At 37.7% G+C, this 13386-nt stretch overlaps 2 protein-coding genes across 2 annotated transcripts in view; both read right to left on the reverse strand.

Annotated features, from left to right (window-relative positions):
- LOC119573117 (dentin sialophosphoprotein-like) overlaps nucleotides 1–12002 on the reverse strand; it is a 13266-nt gene extending 1264 nt beyond the window's left edge. Inside the window, 10 exon segments of the mRNA XM_037920153.1 lie at nucleotides 1–661; nucleotides 1228–1357; nucleotides 1795–1914; nucleotides 2037–2175; nucleotides 2822–2960; nucleotides 3060–3230; nucleotides 5092–5258; nucleotides 6325–6928; nucleotides 6931–8045; nucleotides 11954–12002. The exon segment at nucleotides 1–661 is cut by the window's left edge and continues 1264 nt beyond it. Of these exon segments, the coding sequence (XP_037776081.1) occupies nucleotides 431–661; nucleotides 1228–1357; nucleotides 1795–1914; nucleotides 2037–2175; nucleotides 2822–2960; nucleotides 3060–3230; nucleotides 5092–5258; nucleotides 6325–6928; nucleotides 6931–8045; nucleotides 11954–11987 (2850 nt within the window). The 5' untranslated portion in view covers nucleotides 11988–12002 and the 3' untranslated portion in view covers nucleotides 1–430.
- The window catches only part of LOC119573119 (transmembrane emp24 domain-containing protein 6-like), a 31250-nt gene that overhangs the window by 16171 nt on the left and 1693 nt on the right, over nucleotides 1–13386 (reverse strand). The window lies entirely within an intron of this gene.

The raw sequence follows: 13386 nt of genomic DNA on the forward strand, positions 1-13386 counted from the left end.
AAAATACAGCATACACTTGCTTTGCAAACCATCACAGTCACTCCACTTGTGCATGGTCTCTGTCCAGTCCTTAATCGACCAGTCACAGTCTAGACCGTCTAAACTCTAGCCACAGATGCATACTTATCACATTTTTCTGTACAAGGAAAAAGAAATACCCAGTTTCATTCTCCTTAAATATTACTAGTAGAAAGAAAAGATACAGTAATGAACTTCATTATTTATTAAAAGGAAAAAAAAAGTCCAATATTCTCATTTATAAATATAACTAAATCTTATCCTTAAAGAAACTTAACTTTTTGTCTGCTCTCTCACACTAGACATCTAGAATGTACTACAGTGCTCCTAGACACTTGCTCTTCACCAGATGTACTTATATGATACACTTTTACTTCCTTCATAAGACATTCCAGCCTAGATAAAACTTTCATTACAATAGTTTCTTCACTTTACTATTGAGGTGTGAAACAGTTTTGTCAAGTTGACATAAAGTATCAATTGCAGTCTGATACACATCATCTTTCTCCTCAGCACCATAAACATAGAGGCAGTCGTCACGATGGTCTAGCTGGGCATTGATGCGTTTGTCTAGAATCATTTGAGAAAGACGTTTTTCAACATCTTCTCGTGGAAGACCTATTTTCTGGGCTATGTGGACAATCTGTAAAGAGAATGCTTTAGATAAAAGAGAGCTACTAAGAAAGACCTTAATAAACTGCACTGCTGTACAGTACCTTTCTATAATCCTTTATCACCACCATTTCACAATGATAAGTGTTATGGAACCCATATGACAATTTTTGTAATTTTCTTTAACAGAAATACCAAGGAACATTTTTTGCTAGACACAGACTAACATTTGCATGCTGTGCTTTTTTTGTATTAGCATCACAGTATCAAGTAATAAGGTCTACAAAATGTTAGAAATATTCATATTTACAAAAACAGTGTATCTGCATTATGCTCCATTTTATTTCTTTACAATTCTTTTTGATTGTCTTCAAAGTCCTTGGGGCACTTTTGATAAAAAATTAGCTTCTTATAATTACAGTATTTTGGAACGTATGTAATTTACTAGACAATTTCTTTCCATAAATCACTGATTATTTACAATTTATACCCTTACACTGCAATCATTACCATCATAAGAATTTTGAACTCCACAACACATGTAAATTTTGTTATTCCATAGTTAACTATACCAGTACTCTTACTGACAGGACTCACCTGGAGGCGTTCATATGGCAGAACAATATTTAATAAGTTTTTCTCCATCATTTTGGTGTAGAGGTCATCTAAGACACTAGCCACCACCATGTCCCCTTCCAGGTGCTCTCCATACTGCTCTCTTGTCTTTCTGCAATACCATGAGGTCAGTCTATAAATGATTATTTGCCTTGACATACTCTATACCAAGAGGGTTAGTTATGCTAATATTGTTCCTCTACCTTCTCATGATGGCCTGGATACACATGGGAAATATCTGAACATCTGAGACACAAGTGCTACAGAAAGTGGTTCTACCTCTTCTGAATAACTATTTCTAAAGTAATTACACAAATACCTAAGGTGGGATGGCTGATAACACTTAATCTAAGTTTCTATTTTGCTGTAGTTTAGACAGACAGACAGACAGACAGACAGACAGAGACGCACGCACGCTCGCTCTCGCTCTCGCTCTCTCTCTCTCCAGTTTCTATGAATGTCTGTACAGACAAAGTAATATATGAAATATATGAACATGGCACTATGAGTTAATAAACAGAAAAATACTGAACAATGTTCAGCCCTTACTTGAAGTCAGCCAAGGAAGACCTGTTGGCAGCAGCAGTGATTGCCAGCATGGCTTCTACACCTTCATCAATGTCCTGGATATGACTCTGTCCTCGTACTGCTTTTTCCCCTTCCTCTGACCTTTTGATGAAAGTTAAGGAAGATTGTGGATTCCATCATAGACCCTTTAGTATCATATTGTAAATCAGAAAAGGAACACATTAGGTGCTGAAATCAAGATAACAGAGCTTTGTTTTCCTTACCTGTTGACCATTACTTTGGAGAGCAACATGTACTTCAAAGCACGCGCCCGCTGCTTACGAGACGTGAAGCCTGTGGCTGCTTCTTTGAAGTATGAATATGCTGTTTCCATGTCCTTACCTTCTGCCACTTGCATAATGCCTGTAAAAAGAATTTTGATGCAACAAAGTTACAAACATTTGAATTCCCTTGTTCACTGTTTATACCATAAGGATTTAAAAATGATGTAGAAGGTCTCCATTTACGTCAAACAAGACACATTTATATTTGTCCCTACTGAGATTCATTTAATTGTCAGAGATCCCATGACATACACATCAAGGTATCTTTGGAATGCCAGAGTGTTTGTTACTTTGTAACAACCAATTTATAAGTGTAATCTATTAGGATCATGATGAGAAAAAGTCCAAGAATGGAGCCTTCTGGTGCCCCTGAGTTTTGCATGATCAGATAATCTGTTTTAATTGTCAAGAGACTATCTCAACATTAGGCCTTCTTCCAGGGGTTTTAGAATACTGCAAAAATGAACCAACTGTTGGCTCAGGCTTGATCTAGAAACCATGTTGGATCTTGTTAGAATCTGTAACCTCCCCCCACATATATAAATCATGTAATATATTTTAGTATGTATGAGGTCTAAGCTAAGGTCCAAATTGTTTTGGCATGCCTTGTCATTACCTTCATGTTATGGGTAATATTTGCTGATCTGAGGTATGGGATTACTCCAAAAATCACCAACTAAGGCTGTGCAAATAATAATAATAAGAAGAAGAATAGAAAGAAATACCTGACTGAAGATCAAGCTCTCCCTGCATGTCTGGTGGCGTGTATATCTTGAGGGCTTCCGTCTTGGCTGTAGTGATATTGGCTCTGGCCTTGGAGATGTTACCCATTGCATGGTAGACTTGACTCAGGCAGAGACATGCCTGGAAAAATTGCAAAGGAGTTAAGTAAAAGAACTTTATAAAGCATTACCATAATACAGAAATAATATCCATTCACAGAAACAAGTGCTTTGCACATACCTTTACAGTCTTATCTTTGTCTTGTAACTTTTTGGTTTCACTATAAAGTGCATTGGCAATGGCCTCAGCCTTCTTATATTGCTTGGTTGAATAATACAAAGTCATGAGAGTCAGTTCTAACTCATGTCTTAAGTGAACACTCTTCCTGTCCCGTGCCCACTGCACAGCTTGCTGAAAATATCATATTTACAAATATATTAAAAAGTTTCATCATTAATCCAAAATATAATAAACAGCTATAGTGTTTCATGTATTAACCCAATCACCCCGGATTTATGTTCTGTCCCTTGTAGGTTTTTGTGAATTTTGTTACATACAGATGGCTCCACATGTGCTTAGCCTCCAAGGAGTCTATCAGTAGGCCCTACTGACTGATCTTGATTTCCCCATTCCTTGAATTGGCGGGAAAATGCGTTTTTCCTTTTAATACAATTGATATCAATACTGTTATTATTATTATTGATGTTATGATTATTAAAGTATTATTAAAATCTTGTTAACATTTAAGACAATGAAATAATGCAAAAGATCCTTTCCAAAAGTCAAGGAAAAGGGTAAACAGGTGAGAAAGGTAGGACTAATAAGTGACCCCTTGATGACTAAGCACTTGTAGAGCCATCTATGTGTGAATACAATAAATAAACCTGTGCTACAGTGGGCATGGCATGTATTCTTGCCAAACGTGGCGATTGGGTTAACTAACAGTTTTGGATTTAACATATTCATAAAGATAAAAACAGAATGTACATGATCATCAGATCTTAACTAAATTAAAAAACTATGAACACTGCCCATGAAGTCTTTTCTGCTATCTAGCTAATTCTCAGTAACTAAGTTACTAAGTAACCGAAATTTATTGGAAGTCATGATCAAACTCTGATGGCTCAATAACCCACTATTCTTAAAATGAGCATTTCATCAATACCTTTAAAATATTATGTACATCAGTACAAGACGGATAATAAAGAAGTAGAAATATCAAGTCAAAAGCAAGTGAATCTTTTAATACCACATGTCATAAAAGATGCTGTCCAGCTATTCACATAGGTCTAGCTCATGCATAAAATACGTCTGTCCCTGTTCTGGACATACAGAATTACCATTAAGGTAGTGAGAATTTCCAAACTGTGCAATAGTTAAGGTCTGGACTTTGGAGAAATCTTTAAACAAATTTCTGCATCATCAGGACCTCTGTGAAGAAGTGAAGCAGCATAAAATGTCTGCAGAAAGGACTATATCAGTTTGAACCACAGCAAACTATAACATAAGCAAATGACCCTCCATAAATTGGGTAAGTGACACTCTGAATAATGGTTAAAAGTGCGCACGCGCACGCACACACGCACACGCACACACACATATATATATGTATATTGTTAACCTCTTCCTTATACAAAGCATTAGGCTGCCACCCTGAATTGCAGTCAGTCCTTCCAGGAGTGTGTTGGGTAGTTTTATTTTTTATCACAATGCGCAGATAATTAACGGAATTTTTATTTATTTATTACTTTTATTTTATTTTTTTTTTTTTTTGTATCAGCAAATAATATTAATAGGGACTTGGTGTATTACGCAAAAAAATGTTTTAATCCTTTATGGAAGGTGTATTAATAAAGGATGACCAATACCTGAAAAATAATCTCTGCTTCAAATAAAAGTCTACAGACAACAACCATGCCCCAACACATTACTCACACAAAATTTCTCAAATACCCATTATCTCTGTCTTAGGATCCAGATTATTAGCCTTGCTATACATAAACATTAAGAATTGTTAAAAGTACAATAAGGAACTGCTAAACAGAACCCTAACGAGCCAGTTTCAAATCCAAAGGAGATTTCTGCATTTTTCAAATCTTAAAGTAGCTGGTTCATTTTTTGGAAGATTAGTGTATTCACTTTGATTTTGCCTCCATCACTTCTAATTAACACTATAAATGATGAATAATCTGTTATTTCTAAAACCATACACATTCCTAAGCTGTATTTCTGCATCAAGTGTGAACTTTTTTCATTAGACTGAGCCACTTACCTCACATAAGGCATGTTTACGATCTACATTACAAGGCAAACTGCAGTAATGTGCAAGGAGCTGTTGTAAAAACTTATTGAAGCGAGGTGCGTTCATTGTGGCGACTGTGCAGGCGCCTCCCACCAGCTGCTCCACCAACGTCTCAATCACTTGCACCACACTTGAGTCTGTAACAATATCATTTGTTTCTCATTTTGAGGAATTTTCTATTTGCTACAGATGCAGTCAGGAATAAATAAAAGGTAAATAAGTATGCTAGTATTGTCTGTTGCAGGTGTTCTCTGCATCTGGTAACATGTTGTTGGCAAGAACTGTTATTACTGTCAGCATGTAGAAATGATGTAAAATGAAACTTTATTAGCGTGATAATAGTGATTGTGTATTTCCTATTCAATTATTATCTTCATTAACATTTTTATTACTACTGATATGTAGCTAAAATTATTATCAATTATTATCTGTCAGCAAGTAGAAATGATGTAAAATGACACTTTATTAGCAGATAATACTGATTGTGTATTTCCTATTCAATTATTATTTTCATTAACATTTTTATTACTATTGACATGTAGCTAAAATTATTAACAATGTTGTCATGGCAGCATAACCACTGGTGAATAATAGTGTTAAGGTGTTCCTGATGAAAACAAATCCTATATGACAAATAAATGATATGATCTAACATGATATGGCAATAACCATTTAAAAAGAAGTTTCTTTGTAAAAGAGAACAAATATTGGCAAAGCTTGTATTGAATATCAGACTACCGACATTTAAGCTTAGACCTGACAATTATTACATGAATGGTACATTTTCTTCTTTGACACAGTTCCTGAGATTCCTGTGTTGACTAAATAACATTAGTCACAATCTTGTGTTGACTTCAATAATGGCTACTTGTTAACAGGGTGTTCCTTATTATTTGCTGACAACCAGTTGCAGCTCACCAATAGCAGCCCTTGGCAACTTCACATAACAGTGTTACCAGATGCAAAGAATACTTACATGGAATTATACTGACTATACTGCTAACCTTTCTTTTTTCCATTTATATGCACATAAGTTATAACAGATGTATAAAGTAGGAACTTTTTTGAGCAGTATTTTCCATTATCAATATTTATAAGCAGGTGAGAAAGACATAACTGGAATATCCGAACTTATCATTCAAAATTTCCAAATGTATTATTAGAAAAGTGAGAGAGAGAAAACTCTTTGTGGTTTGGATTTACCTTTAATATCCTGCGCAATGAAGGAAAGAATTTCCTTCTGCTGGTCATTAGTGAGGTTGAGGCCTTCCAGGAAAGTGTCGGCAACAGTGAGGGTATCCATGACCACTTCCTCTACTTCTCTGGAGGAATCTTCTGGGCTGGATTTTAATCTATCTTCCTGAGATTTATCACCTGAACATCTGCCTTGTGTACAAACTGATTTGGGATTCTCTGTAGCACTGGAGTCTTGCTTGTTTGCACCCTCCGGCTGCTTTGTTACCTCAGTCTCCTTTGAGTGTGTGGTAACACTAGGAACTTCAGTACTCCCACTTTCTGGTGAGTGTGCAGTTTGGGGGAACTTGGTAACACTAGGAGTAACTGATTCTACTTTGTGTTTCTTGTGGGAGGTAGGTAATGTCTCAGGGCTTCCTGAGCAGGGAGCATCCCCTTCTTCATCACTCATTTTTCTCTTCACTCTTGAGACACTGCTACTACTGCTTGTACAGTCAGAGCAACTTGTTTCTTCTTTATTGCTCTTATCAACAGGCTGTAATTTGACATCATCTTCATTATTTTCCAGTAACTCACTCTTGCCTTTGTTAAGACTTTGGTGGATATCAGATTTTTAGCATCATTATTACTTTGCAACACCTCTGAACTGTCACAAGTATCTTCACTCTTTTCAAGCTCTGCCTTTTCTTCTTTGCCATTCTGAGACAGCTTTGACTCTACATCTTTGCTGGTGTCAGATATCTTTGCTTGATTCTGTTTGGAATCTGGTTTTTCTTCAGATTCTACTGCTGACATGCTGTTGACTGCATTCTCATGACCCTGATCTGTGCTGGTCAGGTCATTATCTTTTTGGGTTGGAAGCTCATTGCTTTGGTTTGAATGCTCTTCCTCTATATGCTCATTTAATGCCTCTCTATCTTCACTGGAATTATTCTCTACTGGGCTTTGCGTTCTATCCTCTCCTGCTTCCTCACTTACAATGGAAGGTGTATTACTGTCCTTCACCTCCTCACACAAGTCATTGGTGCTTGCAGGTGAGCCGTTTCCCATGCTGCTCAGCAAGTGCTCTTCAGGGTCCTCTGTGCCCCCATCCTGGTCCTCTGATGTGCCTCCTCTGCGTGTTCTGTGACTACCCTGACCATTTGCTGAAGGTGAGGCATCTGACTCCTGTGTGCCCCGTTTTCTCTTGCTTGACCTTTTCGGTGATGCCTGAGGAGATGCCCCATTAGTCTTTTTGGCAAGTACTGCTGGAGGACTATCTGATTTGCCTCTCTTTCTGCGGCGGTTTGGTGGTGAATTTGGAGTCTTCTGTGGAGTTTCGGAAGCACCACTGGCCTCTGAACTATTGCTGCCTCGCCTTCCTCGTCTGCGAGTGGGAGTGGAAGAGGATGCAATACTTGCAGCTCCCACACTGCTGGCACTAGAGTCTGTACTCCCTCTGCGTATCCTTTGTCCCCGACCACGCGGTGAAGCTTTTACAGGAGATTCTTTGGTTGCTGGTGAGCCTCTGCCAACACCGCGCCCCCTTGGACTGGCTCTCTTTGGGGTGCTAGGAGATGACACTCCACGACGTGTCTTTCTGGGTGGGGAATCTGGTGTTTTTGAGGGAGAGGGTGGAGTGGCTGTTCGGCCTCGCCTCCTGCTGCCACGGCCAGTCTCCAGGGCAACCACGCCATCAGCTTCCTCGCCTCCACCACGCTTCTTTGTGTCTTTGACTTCTGCAGCTTCATCTGCAAAGGATTAATGAGCTCATACTCTGGCTACACTTTTGACATTAAATTATCATTATACTAAACTTGCCTTGAAGAAATAATGCTTTAAGTCCCTGGGAGCCACAGCTCTGACTATACCAAGTTTAATTTTGAGAGAGAGAGAGAAAGAGGGAGAGAGAGGGAGAGAGAGGGAGGGAGGGAGGGAGGGAGAGAGAGAGAGAGAGAGAGAGAGAGAGAGAGAGAGAGAGAGAGAGAGAGAGAGAGAGAGAGAGAGAGAGAGAGAGAAGGGAATAATGAAAGGAAGGTGATAAGGAAGAGGAGGAGGGTGAATAGGAAGAAATATAAAGGATAAAGATTAATACAATAATTGAAGATAACTGAGTAAAATATATTAATACTATGAAAAAACATGGCGAATAAACATTTTTAACCATCAAGCATCTGGTGAAGTAAAAGGTGATAAAGTAAGACTCCAGGAATCTGTCAATAGCCCACATTATGAAATTCATTATTACTGCTTTGATTTACAGAATCAGATAAAAGAATATGGACATGTCCTATAACTTAGTAGACGTGCAAATGTCTACAGACATTTTATGCCATCCAAAATGTCCCCTACAAGTTAAAGTTTGGGATAGAAAAACAAGTAATGCACTGAGAAATATATGGTAATGAACAAATGCTTATATATATAATATATATATATATATATATATATAATATATATATATATATATATATATATATATATGATATTATATATATATGTATATATATATTTGTATATGTATATATATTTGTATGTATTTGTATGTATTATGTATTATATATACATATTACTGACTATGTCATTACAGAGTATAATATACTATGGCATACTGATGTAATATATTGCTGCATTTTTTATGTAGAAAGTATATTATTCTATGTACTTTATTAATGTGTCATCAGTCATTGATTGTATTGATTGTCATTATGTCAAGGTAAATAAGTATATATATATACATACATGTGACACTCATGCTTATATATATCTATTAACAATTGTGAATAAACTAGGGAAAATTAAAAGTGTCTCTAAATTTATAAGGATCTATAAATAATGATATGTTTTTTAACAATCTGTCCAATTATTTATGTATCATATATATTCTTTCATTCTATCTGGATTATCCTGTTACTTCCTGCACTCTGTACCAGAGCAATACTTGGCTACTGTAAACGATTGTGGATTTTTAGAAATATTACCCAGAGCCAAGTCATCTCAGCCTTACTACATTTGTGCTCTATTGTAGAAAAACAAGCATGGTATGTTTGCCTCCTGGATAACAGATTTGTGATAAAATGGGAGAATTACAAGGTCTCTGAAATTTTAAGGATCTAGTAAATAAATGATATGTTTTTCTAACAATCTGTCCAATTATTTATGGTATGCATAATGATTTTCTGCAGTTCTCATCTGGGGATTTATCCTGTCTGGCTTCTGCACTCAGGTACAGGCCAGCAACCTCCCTCATGTATATTCTAGTAAAACAGAGCTTGGAATGATTCCTTATTAGATAATACAGAGCCAAGTACATCTACAAGCTCTTCCTACCAATGTGGTTTCTTGATTATTGTTTGAGCACAAAACACAAAGGCCATGGTATTGTTTGATGCCTAAATCCACTGATTTGATAAGTAATTATGGGACTGCCTTCATTTTGTGCAGATTATATTTATAAAAAATCATCTTATTTGGCAACTAGTAACCTAATGGTGATGTTTTTTCCCTACGTCAAACCTGTGCTGAGGTATTCACAGTCAGCCACTCAAGTGGAAAGTCAGAAGTGCAAGGAACATATATTCTTCCTGTAATGTGTGGATTTTGCTGTAGCCTGCATTTTTTCCAGTAATTTAAACTAAAACAAGGCTTTAACCCAACTTTCGCAGTGCTGTAGCTCCTAATGGCTTCAACCAGATTAGTTCATTATGACAAGACTGGATGCTGATAGTGTTCTAGACCACTGATGATTTGTCTTCAAACAAGGAACCAGTACAACCTTCATCTTGTCAAAAAATTTCAGAGGTCTATTGGCCTTTGTTGGAGTGATGTTGGCACAGAGGCCACAGGAATCATTGGACCAAAGCAACTCTTGTACATCGCATGTTTCCTAAGTCACTTGGCTCTCTTTCCATTTTTTTTTTTTTTTTTAGTATGTGATGTGCTACCTTGGACTGTATTTTGAAATTTAATTAAGCTCTAATATCCTGTGATTAACTGTTAAGGATGAAATAAATATTAAATAAATTGTACAGAAGATAAAAACTTGTGGATGTAAGACATATAAATTGATTAGTTTTGAAATCAACAGATTTTTGCTTGCCAAATTTGGCACACTGTCTAGTGAATTAAGCAGTGACACATGCTATGTGTAACTTCATCTGAATGAATTAATCTTTTAGATTCACTCAGCCATCCAGTCTTGCAATCACTATTACTTCTTTCAATTATCCATGCACTAATATTGCAACTCTCTTGTTATTTTTCATTACAATGATATAAAATTTAAGTTTTGATATTGTTTATGAAGTGACTTTACCCCTCTGAGACTATGTACCTATTACTACAACTACTCTACAAACATCGCCATATGAACCAAAAACCTTCCTAAGCCAGAGGCTTTGCCCCTAAACTCTTATACGACCACTGCACTTTCCTATCAGGGGCTCTGCCCCCGGACCCACACGCAATTGCCATATATTTACTCTCTGCACTGCATTAGTTGCGACCTATTTTCTTCATTTCTTATGATCTTTTTTCTCTATGATCATGATCATGTCATTATATTTTTCGTTAAATGTATACCAAATAACTGTGTGTTGCATATATTTCTCATTATCAACTAGTGAAGGTAATGCCATAAATGAAAACTATCTTATACTTCATCATTCTGTCCAACACAGGAAAACTTTGCATTGCACTGTACTGTTGTGGGAAACTGAAGCAATACTAACACTCACATGATACACGCCAATTGTGATATTTCATTAAAGCATGAAAAGAGTCCTAGGTTGAAGAATTACCCCTAATATTTTGTAGTCTAACTTCCTACTGCAAAAAGTGGCCACAACACTAGTGTAATAGAGCTAATGAAACAATAAAAAAAAAAAAATTGAAAAAGGTATATACTACAGTAAAACAGGGTAGAAATTACTCATTTAATCTTTTTCTTTCATACCTTATTTTTCCTGTTAAATTTTAGGTTCTCAATAACTCCAAGTTATAATAACTTGTGAATGTAGACTACACATAGAATTTTGAAGATTTTTATCATAAACCACATGAAATTTGCATGATAAATTACAAGAGTAATATTTCCTTCCTTGAATAACAAACACGAGTTCCTGCATCATAAAACATAAACAAAACTTTACTATTACTTCTTGTAAACAACCTAAGGCAAATGATGTCTCTCATCAACCCCTGCATGTCCACAGGAGGACACAGCACGTAAGCAGGCAGAGAATAAAAGCAAAATCCCCGCCTCTCGCGGCCAGAAGCGAAGGAAAGGCAGCAGCCAAAGAGGGAAACAAAGTTTTTTCCCGCAGAGCGAGTCCCGACCGGAGATCAGGGAGAGATTTCGGCCTTGCACTTGAGTCATGGGCCTCTGCCCTGTCACAGGACTGAGGATAAGCCCCTGCCAGCTGCTCTCCTTGCCCAGCCGAGGCCGAGGGTCCCAAGCGGCCCTTCGGGATCAAATTGAATCGCTTCAAAAGGCCGCTTCTCGGGCGCCACAGCCATAACTTGTCACCAAAAACCTTCTGCTTCCTCGACGCCCTCTATCCCTCCTTTGGCCTGCTGCCTCTCCTCCTGGGCTCGTTGAGACCTCCTTGGCCTCACATGCACTCCCTCGAGGACCAGTCAAGGCCGCGAAGGAACTTACTCGAGTTTTTCTTGTTTTTTCTCCTGGACGTCATGGTGCTGCAAGTCACTCAAAAGTCAACAACGTTAAGGCGGCGGCCGCTCGAGGCGCTGCCCCGGAAAATTGGTCCCGTCTCGAGAACTGGCACCGGGGTTTCCAAGGATCCTCGGGGCACTCTGGTGCTGCAAAGATGGGAATTTTATTATTAAAGGGAGAAATATAGGGAACATGGTAAAAAATTAGCAATGTTCAGGTGGCGGACGCCGTGGCGCTCGCCGGAAAATTGGTCCCGCCTCGGAGCGCGCCGGGCTGCCGAGGCTCCCAAATCTCCTAGGCTCTGAGGGCGCTCTGAGATTGGATGTGGTTGTTTTTAATATTATATGGGATAATTGGGAAGGCAAATTCGACGCCTGTTGGTGTGTGGATATTTTGTCATTAAAATGGTTCACTAAACGCTCCGCGCTCACTCGCTCTTCTTCTGGAACGCGTCGTTTCGCTACGTTTTCCCACACCGGAATTTGGCGAAAATAAAAAGTTATCGAAGTACCATATAGAATATATAACTTGTTGGTATCAGTGTGTGCTGTTCAGTTTCATTTATAGCTCTGCATGCTCTTTGCTACTTTTTTTCGCTGTAGGATACACATTGACTCCCAAATTGCCAGTGTATCTGGATTTTGCGTCAAACTACACACGGTTGCTTGTTGCTCTCGATAAGTCAAGTGCTTGCTAGAGCATGGAGCACGGACGTGTATTTTCGTGGAGCGTCCTTATTGCTGCACAGATAACTATATTAGCATATTCAAGTGTGGTTATATATATATATATATATATATATATATATATATATATATATATATATATATATATATATATATATATATATATATATATGCTATGTATATGAATATCTAAATGTATGTAATAAAGAAAACAGACGTGACATATAATAAGAATGAAATCATAAAAGAAGAGAGATTTTTACAGGGATCTGTACAACTTAAGTGAACAGCCACGGATAGAAGAGGACGCGGTAACTAGAGACGTAGCTAACATCACAACAGAAGAAATAAAAGATAACTAGAGACGTAGCTAATGTGAGCATCAAAAAGAAGTGTGTGTGTGTGTGTGTGTGTGTGTGCATATATATATATCCATAGATAAGTAAATTAATAAATGAATATATATACACACACACACACACACACACACACACACACACACACACACACACACACACACACACACACACACACACACACACACTCCTTTTTGATGCTCCTAAATATATCTTTCACTTCTGTCTGTTCCCTGATCCACGCCCTTATCCAATCTCTTAGGCTAATTCCCAGCATAACCTCTCCTTCCCTCTCTGGGCACTTATTAGTTTCCTCTCCAGTAATTTGGTTGTAGTCCATGTTTCTGAGCCATAGGGCATAGCTGGAGGCATGCCT

This window comes from Penaeus monodon, chromosome 5, assembly GCF_015228065.2.
Source record: "Penaeus monodon isolate SGIC_2016 chromosome 5, NSTDA_Pmon_1, whole genome shotgun sequence".
Taxonomy (NCBI): domain Eukaryota; kingdom Metazoa; phylum Arthropoda; class Malacostraca; order Decapoda; family Penaeidae; genus Penaeus; species Penaeus monodon.